General features: G+C 43.0%; 1 protein-coding gene across 2 annotated transcripts; it reads right to left on the bottom strand.

Annotated features, from left to right (window-relative positions):
* Window positions 1–646: 646 nt before the first annotated feature.
* Window positions 647–26,686, bottom strand: ACAT1 (acetyl-CoA acetyltransferase 1). 2 transcript variants are annotated; one of them, XM_054525000.1, is made up of 13 exons: window positions 26,253–26,359; window positions 20,232–20,325; window positions 16,232–16,279; window positions 14,265–14,382; window positions 13,884–13,979; window positions 12,987–13,087; window positions 9,167–9,310; window positions 8,031–8,181; window positions 6,542–6,637; window positions 5,695–5,808; window positions 4,193–4,257; window positions 1,895–2,052; window positions 647–989 (listed from the first exon to the last, which is right to left on the bottom strand). In XM_054525000.1, exons 5-13 carry the CDS (start codon window positions 13,945–13,947, stop codon window positions 869–871), a joined length of 1,014 nt encoding a protein of 337 aa, XP_054380975.1. In that variant the 5' UTR covers window positions 13,948–13,979; window positions 14,265–14,382; window positions 16,232–16,279; window positions 20,232–20,325; window positions 26,253–26,359; the 3' UTR covers window positions 647–868. The 2 variants fall into 2 exon arrangements, with proteins under 2 accessions (XP_054380975.1, XP_002822478.1); XM_002822432.5 differs by lacking the exons at window positions 20,232–20,325; window positions 26,253–26,359 and adding an exon at window positions 26,501–26,686.
* Window positions 26,687–27,873: the final 1,187 nt, after the last annotated feature.

Genomic DNA, 27,873 nt, shown 5'->3' with positions numbered 1-27,873 from the left:
CTTCCTGAGGGGGAGTTTTCCCTCTTCAGAGCTGCAGTTGAGGGTAGCGTGCATAGCCCCTGCCTGTAGCGTTTGAATTAATTTTTTCCCAGATAAAATGCAATGCAAGGTACTTGTGCTACAGTCTGTCCTGCTTAAGAACAGGCATTGTCGTGTATTGGAAGTGGTGATCTGTTCCCTTTTTTATAAATCCATTCAGCATATCAGTTTCTACCTCCCTTCCCACTCTCTATGCTGCTATAGTAATTCAGAGCCCAAACTCCAGAGTTTTCTGCTTGACCTCCCCCAACCCTGAATGTTGAGGTTATAAGAAATTGCCCCCACTCTAGACCCTGAGGACATGGGCTTCTGTCTTGTTTCTAGTACTGCTGCACACACTGTGGTTTGAGTGATTATATGAAGCACTGCTAGTTTGTCCAGAATAGCCAACCCTTACTGTAAAGAGAAGTAATTTAATTTGCTGTAATTTACTAAATGTAAATTACCTACAGAGAGCATTCACTTGACCTTTAACAATCCTCAAAAATATAAATGTGTTCTCACAAATGGAAACTTCTAGCTACTTATGTAAGTCGCTAATATTACACATTGGTATTTCTACTATATTTCGATAAGTATAGACTCAGAATGCAAAAATGTATCAAAGTTTTCAAGGTTACCAAGAAAAAAGCAGAAGAAGAAATTTATTTTTAATTTCAAAATGTTTTGGGATTTCATCATTTTGATTTTTAAAAGTTAACATAGATAGAATAGAAAATAATAAAAAATGAAACAGCTTATCTGAATATAAGCTGACCCACAGTAGTCACACTGATTACAGCAGGCCTTCTGGTCACATAGGGTTGTCTCCTTAAATAGCAGAGGTGGTCTACAGCTTCTGAATTAGCATGGCAGAAGCACCTCCTCCTCCATTGCAAATACTGGCAAGACCGTATTCTCCTTGCTTCAAGGCATGAGTCAAATGACCGACAATCCTGGCTCCAGACATTCTAAAATTAAGAAAGCATTTACTTCTTTAATGAAGTACAGAATTTATGACTAACCAAAATGTTTCTATTCCAATTTAACTTCTTGAAAACCTTACTAGCCACTACTACTTGCTGAATTAAATACTACTATTCTAAAACTAAAACTTGGAGGACTTGTTTCAGGAAGGGTCACAGATCTTAGATCTTTTTTTGAGATGGAGTCTCGCTCTGTTGCCAGGCTGGAGTGCAATGGCGCAATCTCAGCTCACTGCAACATCCACCTCCCGGGTTCAAGCGATTCTCCTGCCTCAGCCTCCCAAATAGCTGGGACTACAGGCATGCACCACCACACCCAGCTAATTTTCATATTTTTAGTAGAGACAGGGTTTTGCCATGTTGGCCAGGACGGCCTCGATCTCTTGACCTTGTGATCTGTTCGCCTCAGCCTCCCAAAGTTCTAGGATTACAGGCGTGAGCCACCGTGCCTGGCCAGGTCACAGATCTTTTAAAGTACAGAACAGTATAATGGATAGAAGAGTAGAGTATAATGGAAGAGGGATGTGGGATAAACTACATATTGGGTGACAGGTGCACTGAAATCAGCCCCCACCACTATAAATTCATCCATGTAACCAAAACCCACAGTACCCTAAAGCTAATGAAATAAATAGGAAGGAGAAAAAGGGGGTAAAAAGTCTAAATGTACACTTTTTCTTCTTCAGCATAAAACACTATTAGGTTTCAAATAACAGATGTGACAGGTCTCTGTTCAGTATTGGATACCATCTATCAGAAATGGTTTTTGCCTTATGAAAGATGGGTAGGAAGGAAAACTTAAGAGCAGTAGGAATTATGAAGCAGTTTTAAGTTTAGCTAGAAACACAAAGGCAGCTATTAACCTAGATACAGTTATTATTTTTACCTACCCAATTGGATGTCCCAGAGAAACAGCTCCTCCATTGATATTCACTTTTTGGGGATCGATCTCCAACATTTTAATGTTTGCTAGTACAACCAGACTAAAGGCTTCATTTACTTCCCACATTGCAATATCTTCTTTTTTCAATCCCACATCTTTAAGAACCTTAAATTTTTTAAAAGACAGATGATGTTCAAATAATTAGCAATCACAACTTACTGTCATCATTTCCTTGAAATACTACAGTTTGACATAAGTTATTTAAATGTGGAAGTTCTTGGTTTCAGATGGAAGGATCTCTATTTTCAGATTTTTTTTTTTTTCCTGACAGAGTCTTGCTCTGTTTCCCAGGCTGGAATGCAATGGCACCATGTCGGCTCACTATAACCTCTGCCTCCCAGGTTCAAGCAGTTCTCCTGTCTCAGCCTCCTGAGTAGCTGGGATTACAGATGCCCACCACCATGCCCAGCTAATTTTTTGTATTTTTAGTAGAGAGAGCGTTTCACCATGTTGGCCACGCTGGTCTCAAACTCCTGACCTCAGGTAATCCGCTCACTTCAGCCTCCCAAAGTGCTGGGATTACAGGCGTAAGCCACCGCGCCCGGCCCATTTTCAGATTTTTAATTGCTCATCCTATTCCATTATATCAAAGAATTTTGTTTGCATTATGTCTGTTTTGACATAGGGGACAGAAAATTTGATTTTCTTTCCACAGATATTTGAAAAGGTACATTTTCTATTTAGGGGCACATAATGCTTTATATATTCTTAAGCTCTGCTTTACTGATTGTGTGTTGCTTGGTTCTATATTCTTTTTTGTTGTTGTTGATTTGTTTTGAGACAGGGTCTTGCTCTGTCACCCAGGCTGAAGTGGAATGGCACAGTCATGGCCCACTGCAGCCTTGACCTCCCAGGCTCAAGCAATCTGACTGCCTGCCTCGGCCTCCCAAAGCGCTGGGATTACAGGCGAGCGCCACTGCACCCAGCCATTTCTATGTTCTTGACTGTTAATGAAAGAGGTATATTAGTTTCTACTATTAGTGATGTTAATGCATCCCCTGCAGTTTCTGCTTTATAAATGTTACTGTAGGGTTATCTGGGCCATAGATATTTACATCTGTTGCAGTTTCATTGTAAGTCATTTATTTAAAATCTTACACTATATGATCTGTTTTGTTTTGGTAGTTCCTCAGCTATGCAGGAAGGTGTATTTGTGCCAGTGATTATCCCTATGCTAATACTTTTTAAAACATTACTAGTAAGTGCCCTTTTTCTTTACAGAAGAAATTTGATTGTTGTGAGCGATAATAAAATTAACATGGAACTCTTCCTCCATCTTCCTCTCTTCCACTAGTGGACTAAGGTAGCTTTCTAGCCTATACAGCTCAAATAGCTTCCACTGTTCCAACAACACACAACAAAATATGGTACCCATATATAGTTACGTCTGTAGCTCTCAGAAGTTATTCTACCTTCAGAATCCAGAATTATTACCCTTGCTTTCCAACATGATGCACTCACTTTCAGAAGCTGCGTGTTCCTTTCATTTTCTGAGATCTGCTAGCTCTGAGCAGATCATCACTCCACTGGCCCCTTGTTTCTGATCCTTCTCTATTCTTGTTTCCTACTGATTCTGCAGGTTTTTTTCATTGCAGGGGTTGGGGGCAGTGGGGAGAATCTCATTTTAGTAAAATTCTGCAATTTTTTTTATCTGGGTGCTTACAGAAGTTTACTGTCAGGGTGAGGCCCTCTCAAAAGGAAATATTTACTTAAGATTTCTAAGAACTCTGAACCCCTAAAACTTTCTTTTCCTGTGACTGCTTAGCAATTTCCCACTGAGACTTGGATAGCCCTTACTGACAATTTGGAATATGTAGGTTTTCTGTCTCTAGTTTTACTATTCACTCTGAAGACCTGCTGCCAGCTGTTCCTTTTCAGAATGGAATCCTCTCATGGGGAGTGACTAGTTGCTTTCCATTCTAGATCTGGAACCGTCAGCCAGCATTCCCTCCCCTTGGTGGTTATCACACGAGGTGTGTGAGTTCTGTATGATACTTACAAGTAATTCAGATGTGTAGTTTTACCTGTTCTACTGAAGATGTAGTTTGTGAGCTGTTCTTTATTTTTTTTTTTTGTTCGTTATCCTTGTTGCTCTTACTCTTTTCAGGAGAAGACATGGGAAGATTTGAAACCAAGCTATCTCTCTGCTTTGGCAGATAACATTTAAAATCTTAAAAACGGCAACCTTGGTATAAGCAAAACAGAAGCTGGCATAATGGAGTATCGTCCCTCACTTTGTTCTCACCATAGATGCAGCATATACAGGAGCAATTGGAAAATCAATAGGTTCTACAGCAGCGTCAGCAAATGCTGTTTAAAAAAAAGGGGGGGTTGTTAAAATCTTTTTTTTACTGTACAGAATATGCACAAGCCAAGTTTAGCCCATTAAATGCACATTTCCTAACCCCTTTAATATATGTAAATATATGTCTTCCTTTTCTAGGATTCTACACTTTATAAAACTCTTCCAGTAATCTAAGACACTGATTTTCATTGGGAGGGAGTTTGGGGGTATTTGCCTCTAGGAACACTGGCACAACCTAGAGATGTTTTTGGTTGTCAGAATAGTTCAGATGCCACTGGGTAAAGACTAAGGATTCTGCTAAACATCTACAATGCATAGAACAGTCCCTACAACAAAGAATTACTTAGTGCAAAAGTCAGTAGTGCTGAGGTTAAGAAACCATGATCTAAGCTAAGAAAAAAATGAAGTTATAAGGCTTTTTATAAAGTAACAAAATAGCATCTGTTAAGTCCTTAGGAAGAAGGCAAGACAGATTTTTGCAGCTAAAAATCGGCTTAAGGACATTGAGAACTTGCCCAAGGCCACAGAGTTAATAAATATTAAAATGCCACACATCTAAATTTTGTATTTCTGGACTCCTAATCCCATATTCTTTTTTTCCTACATAGCTGCCTCTCTAGGAAAATGCATGTACTTTATTTTCTTCTATTTATCATACAGGACAGGAAGTTTTTTAAAGCTTAATCTTTAAAAAAAAAAAAAGACAAGATCTTGCTCTGTTGCCTAGGCTGGAGTGCACTGGTGCTGCAGCTTTGACATCTTGGGCTCAAATGATCATCAGCCTTAGCCTCCTACATAACTGGGACTACAGGCATGCTACCACACCTGGCTAACTTTTTTCTTTCAGAAGTGGGGTCTCACTGTGTTGCCTAGGCTGGTCTCAAACTCCAGGCCTCAAGCAATCCTGCCTTATCCTCCCAAAATACTGGGGTTACAGGCGTGAACCACTGTGCCCAGCCCTTAAAGCTTAATCTTATATAAAGTATAATGAAAATATTAAAGGAGCTTCTATCTCAATTGAAATATGTATCAATTAAATTCTGCCACAAGTACAACCTATAGATAGTAATACTTAATATTGGAGTTGGCTATATCTAACAAGTAAACTCAATTTCATGAAGAGCTTATAGATGTTTAGAAACCTTATTTTTTTTTTAAGACAGGGTCTCGCTCTGTCACCCAGGCTGGAGTGCAGTGGCAGAATCTCAGTTCACTGCAACCTCAAACTCCTGGGCTCAAGGCATCCTCCCACCTCAGCTTCCCGAGTAGATGGTAGTACAGGCACATGCCACCATGCTCAGCTAATTTTTTAACTTTTTGTAGAGACGAAGTCTCACTATATTGCCCAGGCTGATTTCGAACTCCGGGGCTCAAGCAATCCTCCCACCTCAACCTCCGAAAGTGCTGGAATTACAGGTGTGAGCCACCTCGCCTGGCCTTACCTACTATTCTTGCCAGTGGTGTAACATTGAGCCTCTTCGCTGCATCTGCTGTCATGAGAACCAGAGCAGCTGCTCCATCATTCAGTGTACTGGCATTGGCAGCTGTTACTGTGCCTGAAAGCAAAAATGAGCATGAAGTCAAAACATTCCTTCACAATAAATGTATTTGGTCCAATTTAACAAATACCTACTGCCTGGGCTGCTAAATGTTTACAGAAATTACAAATATGGGTGGAGACAATTCCTGCCCTCAGGAAACGTACACAGCTAACTGCAAGACAATGTAAGAATGCTTTTTTGTGTACATAAAACAGTTTTCTCAAAGATCAGAAGCATGCATGATGGCACTGGGTAAATGCTGGTCTACAACTCTTGAAAGATAGGGACCAGTTAATATTTTTGTCTCCAGGGTCTAACTTTCCTTATTCAATATATAGCAAGTACTCACTACATATTTTTCAAATCAGATATTTCTTCTTATCTAGAATCACCTGGAATTAAATATAAATGAATGCTAAAAACTACCAAACCACTTTAAATAGGAGAATGTTATGGTATATAAATTGTATCAATAAATCTGGTTTTTTTTCCAATGCCAATGAAGACCCTATCATAGACTGCTACATATGAAAAACTGAATTCTATAGTCATGTTATACATCTCTTCCCTGGGATTTATACATTGAAGGTATAAACTATCAAAACAATTTTACATGAGCCTGATACATTGAAAATGTTAAATAACATCTAGATGTTTTCTAGAATTTTTTAAAATCCTTAGGCAATTCTAAGAATTAGATTGGTATACTGGCTCAATTTTTTCTTATGCTTCATTTCTTAACACTAACCATTTTCTTTCTGGAAAACTGTCTTCAGCTTTGGAACTTTGCTAAAATCAACACGTTTATATTCTTCATCTTCTTTCACCACTACATCTGGTTGACCTAAAATAAAAATATTTTAAGTAAAATCGCTCAAAACAAGTAGTCATTCAGCAAGCAACTGTTGTACAAGATGCCTAGTAGTCTGTGCCTCCCTTTGTATCCCTGCTTCCCTTAAACCATCCCAAGTAAACACTCATCTAGAATCTGTTAACTATAATCTCTATTATGTCACCATCTTAAAGAGAGAAACTTACAAAGTAGCTTCACATTTTTTTTTTTTTTTTTTTGAGGCAGGGTTTCCCTCTCTTGCTTAGGCTGGCATGATCACAGTTTACCTCATCCTCTCCAGGCCCATGTGATCCTCCCACCTCAGCCTCCCAAGTAGCTGGGACTACAGGTGTGAGCCACCACAGCCAGCTAATTTTGCTTGAAATGGTCTTGCACAGTCTCCCAATAGAGTGCAATGCTACAAACCTAGCTCACTGCAGCCTCGAACTCCTGGGCTCAATTGATCCTCCTGTCTTGGATTCCCTAGTAGCTGGGACTACAGGCGTGTGCTGCTATACCCAGCTAATTTTTAATTTTTTTGTGTGGAGGCCAAGTCTCACTTTGTTGCCCAGGCTGGTCTCAAACTCCTGGGCTCAAGCAATCCTCCCACCTTGGCCTCCCAAAGTGTTGGGATTACAGGTGTGAGCCACTGCACCCAGCCACAAAATTTAAATCTTCTACACCTCCACATCCCATTCTCTTCTTCCTCAACTCCCTTCTATGATCACAGACCCCACTCTCCTGACCCCAGAGGTAGCTATCTGACCTATACTAGATAAGCTCTAGTATTCTATCATCTAGAGCACAGTAATCATTCCTGGAATAGAATTGTAACCTAAAGCAAGTTAATGAGTCTTCATCGTGGATTTATTCTGCTGGAACTGGTGAGAAAGTCTCTCCTTTTTGAGAACCCTATATATGTGACCCTAGAGGTAGAGGCAGCAACTTTAGAAAGGCTGAGAGAATAAAGCACAAAAGCCTGCAGGTGTGAGAAGCCAAGAGACCATGTCTTAGTAGTAGTGAACACCCAGTTCCAACCCCTGAAGTTCCCAGAGCTGAATGGCTGCTACTGTTCATCCTTCAGTTCTTGGAGGCACTCCTGGTAACCTTCTAGTAAATCCCTTTTCAATTTAAAATACCGTATTGACTGTCACAGGAAAAAGAGTTCTAATAAATTTCTCAAATTTAAAGTAATACTCAGGGATCTTATAAATGGATTGAAATCTGACATTAAGTTGGGCAGATTTATGTTCTCTCTGAACTGGCAACTCTTCACTTTTTATTAACCATAAGCAGTGTCCTCAGTTGAAATGAACCAAGATAATGTCCTAATTTAAAACTTAAGCAGAAAACATTCAGCAACATGAAAAGTCTATTCATCCTTTTTGGAACATGATCTCTCTACCTTTTACTGTAACTGTGACAGGAATAACTTCATTTCCAAATTTCCCAGCTTCCCATGCTGCTTTACTTCTGGTATAAGAATTAATAGCATAAGCGTCCTGTTCATTTCGTGCAATATTCAGCTTCTTTGCTGTATTCTCAGCACAGCTGCCCTGATAAAAAGTTGAAATATTTTAAAGTTAACTTTGCATAACTTACAGTGTTTAGTAGTTAACGTTTCTTAAAATATATTTCTTAGGCTGGACGTGGTGGCTCATGCCTGTAATCCCAGCACTTTGGGAGGCCAAGGCGGGTAGATCATGAGGTCAGGAGATCAACGTGGTGAAACCCCGTCTCTACTAAAAATTAGCCGGGCATGGGGGCATGTGCCTGTAGTCCCAGCTACTCGGGAGCCTAAGGCAGGAGAATTGCTTGAGCCCGGGAGGCGGAGGCTGCGGTGAGCTAAGACTGTGCCACTGCACTCCAGCCTGGGCAACAGAGCGAGACACCATTTCAAAAAATAAAAATAATAGTAACATATATATACACACACACACATATATATTTCTTTCTATACCAGGTCACTTTTCACTCATGTCTTTTTTTGAGATGGAGTTTGACTCTTGTCACCCAGGCTGGAGTGCAGTGGTGCAATCTTGGCTCAGTGCAACCTCCACCTCCTGGGTTCAAGCAATTCTCCTTCCTCAGCCTCCTGAGTAGCTGGGATTACAGACACCACCACCACGCCTGGCTAATTTTTTTGTATTTTTAATAGAGACGGGGTCTCACCACATTGGCCAAGCTGGTCTCAAACTCCTGACCCCAGGTGATCCACCTGCCTCGGCCTCCCAAAGTGCTGGGATTACAGGCCAGAGCCACCGCATCCGGCCCACTCATGTCTTATCTTCATATACTTGAATTAGCCAAGCAGTTGCTAGCTAAGCATCAGAAAATACCCTATTTAAATGTGGGAAAATTTCTTTAATGACTGAGCCATGCCGATTCAATAGGCATACAAAAATATTTTCCACAAGTACATGGCTAAAATCAACATTTATAGAGCCCATCGTTCAGTTCAGTTTGTAAAGTACATAGAGTAAGAAAACTCAAACAGTATTGGACATTAGATAGCATTTACCCACTAAACATCACATTTACCATATGAATTTTATTGTAGACATCAGTTAGCCCATCTTTTACAATCAGATCTTCAAGCTTTACCCCACCATATGGTGTTGATCCTCTGTTCATTACATATGGAACATTGGACATGCTCTCCATCCCACCTGCCACCATCACATCCTGTGCAGCAACACCAGAAAAACCCAATGTTAATTCAAATAGTTGCAAACCCATGACAGCCTTTATACAGCTACCACCAAACAAGTATTCTACATGCATTTATTAAACATTTGTTACACAGTGAATATAGGAAGTACCCTCTTTACCAGTTCACCCTGATGAAAAGAAATGGTGTTAAATAATATAATGAGAAATAAGTTGGCTGGGTGCAGTGGCTCACACCTATAATCCCAGCACTTTAGGAGGCTGAGGCAGGTGGATCACTTGAGGTCAGGAGTTTGGCATCAGCCTGGCCAACATGGTGAAACCCCCTCTCTACTAAAAATACAAAAATTAGCTGGGTGTGGTGGTGGGCACTGTAAGCCCAGCTACTCAGGAGGCCAAGGCAGGAGGATTGCTTGAACCTGGGAGGCGGAGGTTGCTGTGAGCTGAGATTGTGCCACTGCACTCCAGCCTGGGGGGCAGAGCAAGACTCCTCAAAAGAAAAAAAAAAAAGTAGAGGCGGAGATTGCAGTGAGCTGAGATCGTGCCACTGCACTCCAGCCTGGGCGACAGAGCAAGACTGTGTCTCAAAAGAAGTTCACAAACAGACATTAATAAGAATACCAGAAATCTGGCCAGGCACAGTGGCTCACGCCTGTAATCCCAGCACTCTGGGAAGCCAAAGCGGGCTGATCACGAGGTCAGGAAATCGAGACAATCCTGGCTAACGCAGTGAAAACCCATCTCTACTAAAAATACAAAAAATTAGCCGGGTTTGGTGGCACACACCTGGAGTCCCAGCTACTCAGGAGGCTGAGGCAGGAGAATGGCATGAACCCGGGAGGCAGAGCTTGCAGTGAGCCAAGATGGCGCCACTGCACTCCAGCCTGGGTGACAAAGCAAGACTCTGTCTTAAAAAAAAAAAAAAAAAAATACCAGAAATCTTTCATGTAAAACCATCTTCTGAAATTCTTAGATTTTCTTTTAGACAGGGTTTCGCTGTTGCCCAGGCTGGAGTGCAGTGGCACGATCTCAGCTCACTGCAATCTGCCTTTTGGGCTCAAGTGATCCTCCCACCTCAGCCTCCCAAGTAGCTGGGACTACAGGCATGCACCATCACACCCAGCTAATTTTTGTATAATATTTTTAGTAGAGATGGGGTTTTGCTATATCACCCAGGCTTGTCTCAAACTCCCAGACTCAAGCGATCCGCCCACCTCAGCCTCCCAAAGTGCTGGGATTACAGGTGTGAGCCACCGTGACTGGCCTGAAATTCTTACCTTCTAATCCTTCATTTCATTCATGCTGCTAAAAATTTAATGTGCTCTAGAAGATCAGAAGTAATCTCCATTCATGAAAATAATCATACTTCCTTGACTGAGATCCTCATCATCTCTTCCTGGACAGCTGAAATAATTTTCCACTTGATTTTCTGACATGCAGCCTTTCCACCAAAGCATCATCAACACTCATCTGACTCATTTTGGCTAGAATGTAAGTCTGATCATTTCACACCTTAGATAACTCAGCATAATATATAAAGCCTTTATAGTATCCCTTCTCCCCCCTTTTTCAGTTTCACAGCCTAACCTATACCTCAGGTCACACGGAACTAGTTAAAGCTCTCCAGAGACACCATGCACATTTCACACACATACCTCTGCACTTTCCCCATCCACCAACATGTAAAACACCTACATTTCCCTTAAAACTAATCAGAACACTACTTCATGTCTGCCTTGACCATTTATTTCTATCCTTTCTTGAAACAGTTTCTCCTCCTTTGTGTTCCCCAATTACTATGCAATGCTTTTAATATTATTATATGTTTATATGTCAAGTCTTCCCACTAGACTATGCTCCTTTGAGGCCAGACACCCTGTCATATTTTTACATCCTTGGCAACTGGCATATAGAGGTTTAATAAATATTAATAAACTTGTTATTACTTTACAAGTCAACAAAAAAAATCATTTGCATTATAAGGGCTAGTTAAAAACAGTTTAATATAAAACATTAATGTAAACATAAAGCCAATAATATCTTCTTACAGTCTTTAATCAGGCATACACACAAGCAAGCTCTATACCAAAGAAACCTAAATATTTTGCCTATTCCGAAATAGAGAAATTCTTAACCAGTTCTCATCTAAGTTTTATTCACTTGTACTTTTTACTGGAGGTGATGGCAATAATAAGTGACAGAAAATAAGGTATCAATTCTTCATTATAAAGTAAAACTGACTGTTTTCCAAGGTCATAAATATTTAAAACAAAGCACTTCCAAGTATGCCTGTAAGTCACTGTATATATCCACAAATGAATAAAATAATATTAAATGAAAGTATTTCAATATAGTACAAATGGCATTTGCTAGAGAACCACAATACATCAATTAAGACAAAACTTTCCATGACAAACAGTTTTGAAACTAAATCTGGTGACCATTTTTCACCCACTGGTTTGACAAGTGTTTGGTACCACCCAGTGGTGGTACAGATCCAGACAAGACACAATTTTTGGAAAGTATAACTGGTATAACTTTTATGGAAAGCATTTGCAAATACCAAAATGTTCAGATCCTGACTCAGCATTTCTTTTAGGCATTTTTCCAAGAGACCTGCACATGTACAGATTTTTTTAAATGTTTTGTTCACCACTCTGTTTCCAATGACTGTCACATGGTAGATGCTCAGCCCTGTAACTCTGTGGCTGTCTCAGACACACTGAAAAAAATCTTCATCTGAAAAATGAAGGGCTCAGATCTGAGAGAATCTTGGTTCTTCTGTGTGTCCAGGTCTCACCTCCTGACAGCATATTTTTGCTAAGGAGCCTGTCTCTTGCTTGATCTCAAGTAAAGACAAGATATAGATCAGCAAGGCTAATTAGAAAGCCTGTAGAACTTAACTGAGTCCAGGCATTGTAGAAACTACAAATTAGTCATCAAGCCTGGGCTCAAGCAATGATTTGATTCCCAGGGTTAAGCACCGTGTTCTCCTTTATAATGAAAACCTGTCTCATTCTGGCAAATAACAGTATTTATGAATTTTGAGTCACCCAGCCTCAGAGAAAGACCCAAATGCCTTGACTAAAAACAATTTTTTTTTTTTTTGAGAGTCTTGCTCTATCTCCCAGGCTGGAGTGCAGTGGTACAATCTCAGCTCACTGCAACCTCTGCCTCCCAGATGCAAGTGACTCTTGTCTCAGCTTCCCGAGTAGCTGGGATTACAGGCACCTGCCACCACGCCCAGCTAATTTTTGTATTTTTAGTAGAGACAGGGTTTCACCATGTGATCTGCCCCCCAGCCTCAGCCTCCCAAAGTGCTGGGATTATAGGAGTGAGCCACTGTGCCTGGACCTAAAAACAACTTTTTAACACAAGACACTTAGGCTTTTTTTTTTTTTTCCAAAGAGCACAGTCTCGCTTGCTATGTTGCCTATGCTGGTCTCAAACTCCTGGGATCCTCCTGCCTCGACCTTCCAAAGTGCTTACAGGCATGATACCCAGCCTATGCTATCATTTTGACCATACTTCAAATGGACTTAGCAAATCCAGACACCCTTGAGCATGTGAGAAAACATACTAACTTATGAGAAAGAATCTCATTTCTAAAATATGAATATGCCTAGATTTTTGTGTCTTTTAGCCCTAGGTATTATTCTGATTAATAAATGGAAAGGACGGTGTTTCTTACCTGATGTCCACACATAAGACTTTGAGAGGCCATCATGATGGCTTTCATTCCTGAAGCACAAACTTTGTTTATGGTGGTGCATGGAGTAGAAACAGGTAAGCCTAAAACCAATATAAGTCACTTTTGAAAAACAGATACTCAAACACAACTGCAGAACTTAATAGAGCATGTTACTATAAACTGCAACATTTCTTCTGCCAATATAACTACAAATTATATCATGCATTTAATATTTCATTTAAGCTTAAATAACCTTCATTTTGCCATTTTATACTTTTTTTTTTTTTTGAGACAGAGTCTCACTCTGTCCCCCAAGCTGGAGTGCAGTGGCGCGATCTCAGCTCACTGCAAGCTCCACCTCCCGGGTTCATGCCATTCTCCTGCCTCAGCCTACCGAGTAGCTGTGACTACGGGTGCTCGCCACCACGCCCGGCTAATTTTTTGTATTTTTAGTAGAGACAGGGTTTCACTGTGTTAGCCAGGATGATCTTAATCTCTTGACCTCATGATGCACCTGCCTCGGCCTCCCAAAGTGCTGGGATTACAGGCGTGAGCCACCACGCCCGGCCTTTTTTTTTCACACAATCTCACTCTGTTGCCCAGGTTGGAGTGCAATGGTGCAATCTTGGCTCACTGCAACCTCCGCCTCCTGGGTTCAAGCGATTCTTCTGCCTCAGCCTCCCAAGTAGCTGGGATTAGTGCACCACCACACCTGGCTAACTTTTGTATTTTTAGTAGAGACGGGGTTTCACCATGTTGGCCAGGATGGTCTCCATCTCTTGACCTCGTGATCCACCCGCCTCGGCCTCCCAAAGTGCTGGAATTACAGGCGTGAGCCACCACACCCAGCCCCTTTTACATATTTTAAGTATAAAAGCAAAAATGTCTTCCAGGTACCTGCACCCAATACTGCCTGCCTTGTAGGGGCTTGTCCTTCACCTCCTTGTAGAACATTACCCATGTATGCTTCTTTCACTTCTTCTTTTGGAATCCCTTTATTAAAAGAAAAAAAAAGTCAAAAAGGCATTTAATTCAATTTAATAATCAGTGATTACCTAATAAGGTAGATGACATTACACAATAGGAATGGTTTCTTTTTTTTTGTCAGTATTGAATTTCAATCTAAACTGTATAGTACAAAGACTTCTTTACAAGGGAAAGCAGAAATGTACGCATTAAGTTATTTCTAAGTGTTACATACATAGTTAATGCAAAATAAATATCTTTTCCATGGAATCTGTTTGCTCCCTTAACACAAAAAGCAAAGTAACTACTGACCTGCCTTTTCAATGGCTCCCTGAATTGCAATGGAACCAAGCTTAGTGGCTGGCAGCAAGGAAAGGCTGCCTAAAAAAGATCCAATGGGTGTCCTTGTAGCACTTACTATGACCACTTCCTGGCAAGACACAAGATGGTAAAAATTATAGGTATTTTACCAAAATCGTATTTCATTAAATAAACATAAATATATTATCAAAAAAACACTTCTATGAATGAGTCATCAAAAATTAATCTCAATAGTTGAACAGCTGTCAAGATAATCAGTTCAATGCTAGTGCTTTATGATTTAAGACCTTATAGAAACCAACTCTAAAACAGATGTAGATCCTTCCCAGTTCTCTACAGGAGGTTTGAGGACAGAAGCTTAAGTTTCCTTTCTGTTCCTCAGTCAAAATTCAAGAAATGGTCACTGTACCTTGTTTTTTTGTTTGTTTTTGTATTTTTGTTTTTGAGACAGGGTCTTGCTCAGCTGCCCAGGCTGGAATGCAGTGGCACAATCATAGCTCATTGCAGCCTCAAACTCCTCAGCTCAAGCAATCCTTCTGCCTCAGCCTACCAAAGTGCTAGGATTAAGGGTATGAGCCACCACACTCAGCCACTTTACTCTTGTTAACTGCATAATAAACAACTCTAAGAGGGTCCTTTACTGAAAGGAACTCTGGCTAGGAATCAAGACCTGTATCCTAGGTGGGGCTATACCACTTAACTAGGACAGAGCCAGGGCCAGAATTTCTTTTTTTATATGTAATTTGAGATAGAGTCTCACTGTGTCACCCAGGCTGGAGTGCAGTGGTATGATCTTGGCTGACTGCAGCCTCTGCCTCCCGGGTTCAAGTGATTCTCCAGCCTCAGCCCCCTGAGTAGCTGGGATTACAGGCATCTGCAACCACAACCGGCTAATTTTTGTATTTTTAATAGAGATGGGGTTTTGCCATGTTGGCCAGGCTGGTCTTGAACTCCTAACCTCAGGTGATCCACGCACCTTGGCCTCCCAAAGTGCTGGGATCACAGGCATGAACCACTGTGCCCATCCAGAGCCATAATTTCTTTTTTTTTTTTTTTTCTTTTGAGATGGAGTTTCGCTCTGTTGCCTAGGCTACAGTGCAGGCGCGTGATCTCAACTCACTGCAAGCTCCGCCTCCTGGGTTCACACCATTCTCCTGCCTCAGCCTCCCGAGTAGCTGGGACTACAGGTGCCCGCCACCACGCCCGGCTAATTTTTTGTATTTTTAGTGGAGATGGGGTTTCACCATGTTAGCCAGGATGGTCTCAATCTCCTGACCTCGTGATCCACCTGCCTCGGCCTCCCAAAGTGCTGGGATTACAGGCGTGAGCCACCACACCTGGCCCAGAGCCATAATTTCTTAAACAGTAAGACAATAATATGAACATTAAGCAAAAGAAGATAAAAGCTCTCTTGAATACTATAAAACAGCACTGTGATAGTTCTCTCCTTACACTTGTCTTCCACAGTCTCCTATTAAGTTTAGAGATAAATAACAATGGTTGCCTAGATTTTGATAGAAGATCTTAACTAAGTCACTTTAGTGACCCTTACAAAACAAAGAGAGACTCCTCAGAAGGTCCTAGGAGATGCTGTAATGGCCCTCCTTGTCTAATTCCCAGCTGGTCCACTCCCTCTCTTCTAGGATCTTCTATACAGTCTCTGCTTGTACCACACACAATACAATGGGAGTCCCTGTGAGTAAAGGAAGAACACTGCCCAGTTCTAGAGAGAATGTTGTTTTGTAGCAGACTATAAGGAAGCAACAAACATTGGCAGAGACTAACTGAAATGTTTTTCTATTATAGTCATCTACTTTAACTGAATATTTGAATAGTTAGCTATTCCTAACTGTTACATAATCCTGCTTTGACTTTCACATATACCCAAATCATAAGTATATGCATTTTTATTGACATTTCCTTTAAATTCTGGAAATTTTAAAGCACAAATTACTTACCTTCAAAGTGGGTTTTGATACATAACTCCGTTCCACATATCTTATTTCCTGTAATATAAATATTTATAATGTTATAATGTAAAAAATATTAAACTATATCATTTTATATTTCTCAGTGATAAGGTTATAGTGGTTTCTTCCTGCATCCTTATGCTTTTATTTCTAAGTTTTCTGTGGTCAGAATATATCACTTTTAACAATCAGAAAAAAATGACTGCTTTATAATAAACTTTTCTGATTAACTATTCATTGGAAATGTATGTTTTAACTCCTAAGTTTACTATCTTAAAATTTCTAAGTCTTGGCCGGGCGTGGTGGCTCATGCCTGTAATCCTAGCACTTTGGGAGGCCAAGGCGGACGGATAACCTGAGGTCAGGAGTTCAAGACCAGCCTGGACAACATGGTGAGACCCAGTCTCTACTAAAAATACAAAAGTTAGCCCACCATTGTGGCACATGCCTGTAATCCCAGCTACTCCAGAGGCTGAGACAGGAGAATAGCTTGAACCCAGGAGGCGGAGGTTGCAGTGAGCCAAGATTCCGGGACTGCACTCCAGCCTTGGCAACAAAGCAAGACTCTGTCTCCAAAAAAAAAAAAAAAAAAAAAATTCCAAGTCTTTCTTAAATATAGCTTTCTAAAATGTAGTTTTGAGTTAAAGCTAGGTTCTAAATTATTTAGTCTTAGAATCTAACAAGATATTTTCATTTTTTAAGATTGTTTTCAAGTAAAACTTGCTGTTTCTCCCTATCCACTTCCAACAATTGTCTTTGATTTATATGAGGCAAACACATCTCATATAAATATGACCTATAATAACAGATAAATTATTTCTTAAAAAAGGAAAGAGTAAACATCTTGCCCCTACTACTTCTCAGTTCTTTCCACACTTCTTAGGAACAAATGTCAACAGTAGGCTGGGCAAGTGGCTCACGCCTGTAATCCCAACACTTTGGAAGGCTGAGGTGGGCATATCACTTGAGGTCAGGAGTTAAGAGATCAGCCTGGCCAACTTGGCGAAAAAACCCCGTCTCTACTAAAAATACAAAAATTAGCCAGGCGTGGTAGCGGGCGCCTATAATCCCAGCCACTCAGGAGGCTGAGGCAGGAGAATTGCTTGAACCCAGGAGGCGGAGGTTGCAGTGAGCCAAGATCACGCCACTGCACTCCAGCCTGGGAGACCAGAGTGAAACTCCATAATAAATAAATAAATTAATTAATTCTGACAACGCAGGACACAATTCAAAGACCTAACTGATCTGAAATTAGACTATCAGTAGCTGCGCGCGGTGGCTTATGCCTGTAATCCCAGCACTTTGGAGGCCGAGGCGGGTGGATCACGAGGACAGGAGTTCAAGACCAGCCTGACCAACATGGTCAAACCCTGTCTCTACTAGAAATATAAAAGTTAGCTGGGTGTGGTGGTCCATGCATGTAAGCCCAGCTACTCAGGAGTCTGAGGCAGGAGAATCACTTGAACCTGGGAGGCGGAGCTTGCAGTGAGCCAAGATCACGCCACTGTACTCCAGCCTGGGCGACAGAGCGAGACTCCGTCTCAAAAAATGATAATAAATTTAAAAAATAATAATTTTAAAACTTACAAAAAAAAAGTTCCTACTTGTAGTAAACATGTCGGTCACTGCCTCTCCAAACACATGTCTTTCTCAAAGGGCAACCCTAAGTACTTACAAGGTGACTCCCTTTCCTCTGGCCAGAGCTGATGGGATCAAGAATGGAATGGACTCACCCAGGCTAGCACCCCGAGAGACTGGGTCAGTTGGATGACAGTGGGGACTGAGACTGAAAAGTCAAAAGGGGCTAGAGCTGAACAGCCAATGCCACAGAAAAGCAGTGGTTAGAACAAAGAGAAAAGCCATGAATACGCTGAGAAGCAAAACAATGGAACATATATACTCAGAGACAGGAGAAATAGACAATGGCACACCACAAGAGGCAAAAGATGGCTTTGGTTAGTGATTTTCTAGCTTGGGTTCTGGCAGGGTCAGTTGCACTTTATTTTGTTTAAAAATTTTCATATATAAAAATAAAAAATAAACCAGAACTCCTGGACTCAAGCAATCCTCCTGCCTCAGCCTCCCAAGTATCTGCGACTACAGGCACATGTCCCTGCACCCGGCCAGCTGCACTTTATTTCCTATCCTTGGATGTCCTAGTGCTTGCCCATTGTATCTCTTCAAAAAGTCCCCTTTCTGAAGATTCCTTAAAGAACTAAAACTAGAACTACCATTTGATCCAGCAATTCCACTACTGGGTATCTACCCAGAGGAAAAGAAGTCATTATAGAAAGGCCGTGCACAGTGGCTCATGCCTTTAATCCCAGCACTTTAGGAGGCCGAGGCAGGCGGATAATGAGGTCAGGAGTTCAAGACCAGCCTGGCCAACATGGTGAAACCCCAACTCTACTAAAAATACAAAAATTAGCTGGACGTGGTGGTGCACGTCTGTAATCCCAGCTACTCGGGAAGCTGAAGCAGGAGAATCGCTTGAACCCGGGAGGCAGAGGTTGCAGTGAGCCAAGATCACGCCACTGCATTCCAGCCTGGGCAACAGAGCAAGACTCCGTCTCAAAAAAAAAAAAAAAAGTCATTATACGAAAAAGACACTTGCACACGCATGTTCATAGCAGCACAATTTGCAATTGCAAAAATACGGAACCAGCCCAAATGCCCATCAATCAACAAGTGGATAAAGCAAATGTGGTATATATACCATGGAATACTACTCAGCCATAACAAGGAATGAAATAATGGCATTCACTGCAACCTGGATGGAATTGGAGACTATTACTCTAAGTGAAGTAACTCAGGAATGGAAACACCAAACAGCATATGTTCTCACTCATAAGTGGGAGCTGCGCTATGAGGACACAAAGGCATAAGAATGATACAGTGGACTTTGGGGACTCAGGGGAAAGGGTGGGGGTGGGGGTGAGGAATAAAAGACTACACATTGGTTTACAGTGTATACTGCTCGGGTGATGGGTGCACCAAAATCTCAAATGTCACCACTAAAGAACTTATTCATATAATCCAACACCACCTGTTCCCAAAAGCCTATTGAAATAAAAATTAAATTTTAAAAGTCCCCTTTCTACTTAGCTAGTTTGTTCCTTGTTTACTAAGCCACTTCTTTCAAGCTTCTGGTCCAGTTTAATGGCATCTTCCCTGGTTCTCTCCACTTTGCTCTGGATCCCATTTCCAGTTGCCTTTTCAAAGATGGCACAGTTATCCTTTCCCTCTCCTCTACATCATTCACCCCTTTTACTTCTGGATAATTCCATAAGCATACAAACAGGCTCTGATTCCCCCCACCTAAAAAACAAAGTAAAAACAAATAAATGTCTCTTGACCCACATTCCCACTGAGCTTTCACCTCATTTCTTTCTTTTTGAAAAAAGGCTGGAGTGCAGTGGCGCGATCTCGGCTCACTGCAACCTCTGCCTCCCGGGTTCAAGCAATTCTCCTGCCTCAGCCTCCCGAGTACCTGGGACTACAGGCATGCGCCACCACGCCCGGCTAATTTTTGTATTTTTAGTAGAGACAGGGTTTCACCATGTTGGCCAGGCTGGTCTTGAACTCCTGACCTCAGGTGATCCGCCTGCCTCGGCCTCCCAAAGTGCTGGGATTACAGGCATGAGCCACCGCACATGGCCTCACCTTACTTTAGTTCTCTTTGGCAAGAAAGGTTCTCCAGGTTACCTACCATGTCTATTTGCTTGTCCTCACCTCCTCTTTACAGTTCAACCCACTCAGATCCGGATTTTATTTCTGCCAGTTTACCACTGTTGGTTCTGAGCAACATCAACAATGTCTGTGTAGCAAAATCCAACTCGCTATAATTGTCTCACTTAACCTTTTAACACATCAGCAAGACTGGGCTCACCTTTCTTTGAGAAATATGCTGAGCAGTTAAGAGCCTGGGCTTAGCAGCTCAGTATTCTTTGTTTGTTTGTTTTGTAGAGACAGAGTCTCACTATCTTACCAGGTTGGTATCAAACTCTTGGGCTCAAGCGATCCTCCTGCGTTGGCCTTCCAAAGTGCTGGGATTACAGGCGTGAGCCACTGTGCCCTGCAAGCTGAGTATTTTTGAGCAAGTTACTTAGACACACTTACTTTGGTTTTCTTAAATACCCTCCACAGGCTGTTATGAGAATAAAATGAGGTAGTATGTATAATCCACTACAGAAACCCTTCCTTGTCTTGGCTTCCATTACAAATGTGGACTCCTTCCTACCTCATTAGTCATATTTACCTCAGTCTCCTTTACTATCTCATCTTCCCCTTCCAACCTCCAAGTGCTGAATGTCCCAGGGCTTTGTTCCAGGCCTCTTTTAATTTAACTTCACTATATCCTTAGTCATATCCAGTCCCATGGCTTTAAAAAGCATTTATGAGGCCGGGCACAGTGGCTCACGCCTGTAATCCCAGCACTTTGGGAGGCCAAGGCAGGCGGATCACGAGGTCGGGAGATAGAGACCATCCTGGCTAACACGGTGAAACCCCGTATCTACTACAAATACAAAAACAAAATTAGCCAGGCATGGTGGCGGGCGCCTGTAGTTCTAGCTATTTGGGAGGCTGAGGCGGGAGAATGGCGTGAACTCGGGAAGTGGAGCTTGCAGTAAGCCAAGATCACGCCACTGCACTCCAGCCTGGGTGACAGTGAGACTCTGCCTCAAAAAAAAAAAAAAAAAAGGCATCTATGTGCTGATGATTTTCCAAATTTCTATCTCCAACCCTGACCTTTCAATTGACCACCAGACTCACACCCAAGCGCCAACCTGACAGCTGCAGGTGAATGTCCAAATCATAGCTCTCAATTTCCAACCCTAGAAAACCTGTTTGTAGCCAGGCGCAGTGGCCCACCCCTGTAATCCCAGCAGTTTGGGAGGCCAAGGGGGGCGGATCATGAGGTCAGGAGTTCGAGACCAGCCTGGCCAACATGCTGAAACCCCGTCTCTACCAAAAATACAAAAAAAAAAAAAAAATTAGCAGGGCGTGGTGGCACGTGCCTGTAATCCCAGCTACTCCAGAGGCTGAGGCAAGAGAACTGCTTAAACCCAGGAGGCGGAGGTTGCAGTGAGCTGAGATTGCGCCATTGCACTCCAGCCTGGGTGACAGAGCAAGACTCCACCTCAAAAAAAAAAAAAAAAGAAAACCTGTTTGTTGCCGGTATTCTCAGGTGCTCAAGCCAAAATCACCCTTCATCCTTCCCTTTATTGCAATCCCTAAAATCCAGATACTGTCAACAGCGTCCAAAACATAACTAAATTCGTCCACTCTGCATCATGTCTACTGCTGCCACCTAGTCCAAGCCACCATCTCTTGTTCCTATTAATGGCCTTCTACCTAGTTCCCTGCCTCCCCTGACACCTCTCTACAGTCCCTCCAGCTTTGAAAAATGTAAATCAGATCATATCACTCTACTGCTTAAAATAATTTAACGGCTTTTCATTGCTCTTGGAATTATATACAAATTCTTTACCTCATCCTACAAGGCCCTGCATGATCTGGCTCTAGGTTTTCTCTCCAAATTTACATCACTCTTGCCCTGTGCCAGCCACTGGCATCTCTTTGTTCTAAACCCTATCCCGATACCTCAAGGTCTCTGCAGTGTGCCTCTGCCAGTAATAGTCTCCTCAGGCCGGGCCTAGTGGCTCACGCCTATAATCCCAGCCCTTTGGGAGGCCGAGGCAGGTGGATCACTTGAGATTAGAAGTTTGAGACCAGCCTGGCCAACATGGTGAAACCCCGTGTCTACTAAAAATACAAAAATTAGCCAGGTGTGGGGGTGGGCACCTGTAGTCCCAGCTACTTGGGAGGTTGAGGTGGGAGAATCGCTTGAATCCAGGAGGCGGAAGTTTCAGTGAGCCGAGATCGCGCCGCTGCCCTCTAGCCTGTGCAACAGAGTGTGATCCTGTCTCCAAAAAAATCAAAAACAAAACAAAACAAAAAGTCTTCCCAGCTCTCCATGGCTGGCTCATTTTTATTCTTCATGTCTTTTCTTTCTTTTAGACAGAGTCTCGCTTTGTCACCTAGGCTGGAGTGCAGTGCCGCGATCTCGGCTCACTGCAAGCTCCGCCTCCCAGGTTCACACCATTCTCCTGCCTCAGCCTCCGAGGTAGCTGGGACTACAAGCGCCCGCCACCACGCCCGGCTAATTTTCTGCATTTTTGTAGAGACAGGGTTTCACCTTGTTAGCCAGGATAGTCTCGATCTCCTGACCTGGTGATTTGCCCGCCCCAGCCTTCCAAAGTGCTGGGATTACAGGCGTGAGCCACCACACCCAGCCTATTCTTCATGTCTTTTCTAACGACACACTCCCAGAGTGGTCCATCCTAACTACTCTATTTAAAGTTACCCTCTACTTTTTCCTCTCGTTTATATGAATATCTTTATTTCCTTCAAAGCACCTCTCACACTGTATGTGGTTCGCATCTTTGTTTTATTATCCACCCCTCCAACATAATGCAGGCTTCCTGATGGCGGGACGGTGTCTCTTGCTCACTGTTAACATCCCTGTGACTTAGCACAGTGCCTAGTGCTCCTTAAATATCAGAAACGAATGACAAAATTATAGTATGTTCAGGACACTGAACCATATAGTGTATAATAAATACATGCTGAATGAACACAACCCATTTTTATGTACATAACACAATTATCTTTCAGGGAGGGCTCAGCCATGCCAGGCAGAGGTCAGCACTCCTATCTCAGCTTCCACAACGCCCGTGCACATTCTAATTGTTCCAGAATATATAATTTTGTAACCCTCAGGTGGCTTGTCTCCCCACTCAACTGTGAATTCCAAGAAGAGACTGATTTTATTTATTTTCTATCCCAGTGATGGCAGCAGACACAAAACAAATATTTGAAGACAGTCTGAAAGTTACCAATAACTCAGAGAAACAAAATTTCAGCTACAGTAAATGTTATGAAACCAGCAAAATTGATCATGAACTAGAGAGTAACTGAGGGCCTACTTTACATGGGAGAATCAAAAAAGGCCTTCTAGCAATGTTAATGGAGCTGAGAAATGAATGTCAAAGAATCATCCTTGGAAAGATCCAGGAAGAGCATCTGAGGCATCAGGAACACGTAGGACTAAGGCCATGAATTAGGAACAAACGTGGCACACATACTAAATATAGAAAGAAGGGTCCTGTGGCAAAAGCAGAGTGAGCACAGCAGCAGCTGAGGCCACAGAACTAAGTAGGGCCCAGCAGATCATGATAAGGGTCTAGATTCTGGCCTGTGGGCAATGATAAGCCACTGAAAGCTTTTATGTTATAAAAAGACCACTCTGGCTGCGGTGTAGAGAACTGAGTGTACTAGGGTAAGATTAGAAAAAGGGAAGGGGGCCGGGTGTGGTGGCTCACACCTGTAATCCCAGCACTTTAGGAGGCTGTGGTGGGCAGATCATCAGAGGTGGGTCACCTGGTGAGCTGATCAGGAGTTCAAGACCATCCTGACCAACATGGTGAAAGCCCGTCTCTACTAAAAATACAAAAAGTAGCGGGTGTGGTGGCAGGTGCCTGTGATCCCAGCTACTCAGGAGGCCGAGGCAGGAGAACTGCTTGAACCCGGGAGGCCAAGGTTGCAGTGAGCCAAGATCACGCCACCGCACTCCAGCCTGGGCAACAAGAGCGAAACTTGGTCTCAAAATATAAAAAAGAAAGAAAGAAATTAGCAACAGGAAGGAAGTAGCATACAGGCTGTTAGGTAAAGGGAAGAAGCAAGGTTATCAAAGCCAAGGGGTCAGGAACCCAGCAGAAGTGGGAACCACAAGAGAGACAGACACTGCCAGAGACAGACAGACAGACAAATTATTCTGGCTTCTCACTTCCTCCTATCTTCCAATCTTCCACCGGTGCCTTCCAGTGGCTACACCCAGCCAGAAGCCAGCTGATATTGGTCAGCCTCCAGTAATGCAGACAGAATAGGGGAGGGAAGATAAATGAATCTGGGAGCAAATAGGCCCAAGACTGGCACAATATAGGAATTTTTTTTTAAGTCTGAGTATTAAAAGCAGCTGAATAAAACTGGATCAAAACACAAAACAGTTTCAAGGAGGGAGTGGTCAATAGTGTCAAATATAGGATAAAGGTCAAGAAGAAAAAACTTGGGCTGAGCACAATGGCTCACACCTGTAATCCCAGTGCTTTGGGAGGCCAGGAGTTCAAGACCAGCCTGGCCAACAGAACCAGACCCCGTGTCTACAAAAACTAAAATTAAAATAGATTTTAAAAAAAATTAAAAAACAAAGAAAAAGCAAATCACTGGTATTTTTCAGCTTGAGTGGCAAAGAAATTTAACTGCAGAGAGTTAAGGAGAAATGGATGCAGAATACATGGGAGGTAATGAGTCAAGACCACTCCTTTGACCAGAGAGAAAAGTGATTAGAGCTAGAAAGGCAATGCGCTCCAATAAAGTCCATAAAGATTTGTTGACTATAAAAGAGACCTGGTAAGCAAAGGGAAAAGAGCCAATGTAATGAGAGGTCAAATTCCATTCTACAAAATAGCACAGAAAACTGGAAATCCTGTTTATAGTTCAGTAAATGACCATTTAATTCAAGTGTCCAATACAACTGCTTCCTAGAATTCAGTAATATGAATGTCACATATCATACATTAGAGCATGTACAGGCTTATTTTTTTCATGAGGAGTATTTGTGTTTCATTGTAAGATCTTTTTTTTTTAAGACGGAGTCTCACTCTGTTGCCCAGGCTGGAGTGCAGTGGCGTGATCTCAGCTCACTGCAACCTTCCCCTCCTCCCGGGTTCAAGCGATTCTCCTGCCTCAGCCTCCCAAGTAGCTGGGATTACAGGCGCCTGCCACCACACCCAGCTAATTTTTTTTTTTTTTTTGTACTTTTAATAGAGGTGGGGCTTCACCACGTTGGCCAGGCTGGTCTTGAACTCCTGACCTCAAATGATCTACCCACCCCGGCCTCCCAAAGTGCTGGGATTACTGGCATAAGCCTCCTCAACCAGCCTGATTGTAAGATCTCAATTAAACCATAAATTAAGAAGGTTCTGAACTCTTTTTTTTACATCTCTAGAGTACCTAGTTCACCTATGTCACCTAGTCAATACTGACTGAAACCCAAGATAACCTAATTACATTCTTGTGATTTCTCCACTCATCCCATGAGACTAACAAGTAGGCTAAAAACTCATCTTCCCTGGAAACCTATGCCTTTTGACTTTTCTATTATCTCAGTCACCCAGGATCAATTTTAGACTCTTTCTTTTCCCTTCGCTTCACACCCTCACTCCATAATTGTCAAGTCCTAGACTGGTTCTTTCACAATCTCTTGCACAGCTCCTGCCGCCAGCACCCTTGTGCAAGTAATGTTATTCTACGCCCAGACATAAGAACTAGAGTGACCTACCATTGCAACAAAAACAAACATATCAACAATCCCTACTTAACTAGGGTCAAATCCATACTCTCACAACATAACTGGATCTCCAAGCTTATTGCCCCCATCGACCTAGAAAACTCAAGCTTCACCAACCACACCCTGAAGGTCTCTACCTATTCCTGAGGCTTTGCCTGACAATCTGTGGTGCGTACTCCCTTGCTTACACATGTGGAGAATAAATTCTTTGAGACTGCCCCTGCTGTGTTCCCTAAACACAACGGTCAGAAGAGAGACAGCCCTTGGAACGCCCTCAGTATGTGAGCTTTGCTCATATGTCAAGTATAATTTATTGTATTATCTGAGTAGTCATTTGTTTTCCCTGATAAATTTCAGGCTGCTCCAAAAAAACACCTGTTATGATCACATGGTGCCCTCTCCCCTTGTATGCCCAATGATTATTCTATTAAAAAAGAAAAGGAACCTCTCCTGACAATAACAATATGTTTTAAAGAAAATCTCGGGAGCAGCTGCACAGGCCTGCAAAGAGGCTCTCCCCGATCCCACCGCTCGGGCCGGGCCAGCGCCAATCCCGGCGGTCCTGCCCGCCCAGACACGTGCCCTTGTTTGACACACCAGTAACGCTCATTAAGATGATTACGCCGAGACCTTGGAAGCAGAAACGCGCTGTAAAAATACGCGAGTCCCTGGATGTTATCGGAGCACTTAGGCGGTTTTTGGACCAGACCCCGTCGCGTGACTGTCCTGGGGCCTAAGCCGCGCGCCCAGGCCACGGCAGCCGCAATGGCCGCGGGCTGGAAGGTTCCAAGGCGGGGACTCCTCGCATCCCGGGTCTGAGTGCTGTGGGGACGAACCCCGCTCACCTGCACCAGCCTCCGGAGCAGGGGGCTGCGGCTGCGGGCGCCGCCGCGCAGAAGTGCCGCCAGCACAGCCATGGTTGCAGAGGGCTGAGTATCGGCTCCAGAGGCATAGACTAGCGGCCTCCTCCCCAACCCGGCACCCCTAGCAGCCCGACGCGGGAACCGCCCATCCCGCCTCCTCCAATAGTCGCCCCACCATAGCCGGCGGCGATTGGCCGGCAACCAAGGGCGGGGCGGAGCCTGGAGCTGGGACACCGCAGCCTGGGCGAGGAAAGGTTGACGAGTGAAGGACTTGGATGGAGACGCTGGCACCGGGGTCAACGAGCACCTGACACGCTGCTGGTTCCCGTGTCCACCAAGTCTAACCTGCCGGGGCCGGTGGTTTATGTGTAATCCGAGCTTTTTCGATTCACTGAGCATGTTTCCCTTAGGCCTACCCAGCACAAACTCATGAAAATATTTTAGGATTTTTTTTTTTTTTTTTTTGAGACAGGGTCTCACTCTGTCACCCAGGCTGGAGTGCACTGACGTGACCACAGCTCACTGTAATCTCGACCTCCAGGGCTCAAGCGATCCTCCCTCCCCAGCCACCCAGTAGCTGAGACTACAGGCGCAAGCCTCCACAACCAGATAATTTTTGTATTTTTTGTGGAGACGGGGCTTCACCATGTTGGCCAGACTGGTCTTGAACTCCTGGACTCAAGTGAGCCTCCCTCCTCGGCCTCCCAAAGTGCTGGGATTACAGGCGTGAGCCATCACACCCAGCCGTGAAAATATTTTGAAGCAATCAAATTCCAGGCTCAGTCCAGATACAAATATGGGTAAAAAGGCCTCAGTCCCCAACCTTCAACCACTCCAGCTGAGACCCCAGACATCGTGGAGCAAAGACAAGCCATACCCACCATGCTGTCTGAATTCATGGTCCACAGAAAAAACAGAAAACAAATGGTTGTTATTTTAGGCCATTATGTTTTGGAGTACTTTTTTTTTTTTTTTTAAGATAGGGTCTCACTCTTGTCACCCAGGCTAGAGTACAGTGGTGCAATCATATCTCACTGCAGCCTCAAACTCCTGGTCTCAGGGGATCCTCCTGTCTCTGCCTCCTGAGTAGCTAGGGGATCCTCCTGTCTCTGCTTCCCAAATAGCTAAGTAGCTAGGACTACAGGCATGCTCCACCACGCTAATTTTTTTTATTTTTATTTTATATAGAGAAGGGGTCTTTCTATGTTGCCCAGGCTGGTCTCAAACTCCTGGCCTTAAGAGAGCTTCTGGTCTTGGCCTCCCAAAGCACAGATAATATAGGCATAAGCCACCTAAACAGGCCTGTTTGGGGGTAATTTTTTTTTTTTTTTTTTGAGACACTCTCGCACTTGTCA

The sequence above is a fragment of the Pongo abelii genome, chromosome 9 (genome assembly GCF_028885655.2).
Source record: "Pongo abelii isolate AG06213 chromosome 9, NHGRI_mPonAbe1-v2.0_pri, whole genome shotgun sequence".
Classification (NCBI taxonomy): Eukaryota; Metazoa; Chordata; class Mammalia; order Primates; family Hominidae; genus Pongo; species Pongo abelii.
This window is presented reverse-complemented; position numbering and strand designations above follow the sequence as displayed.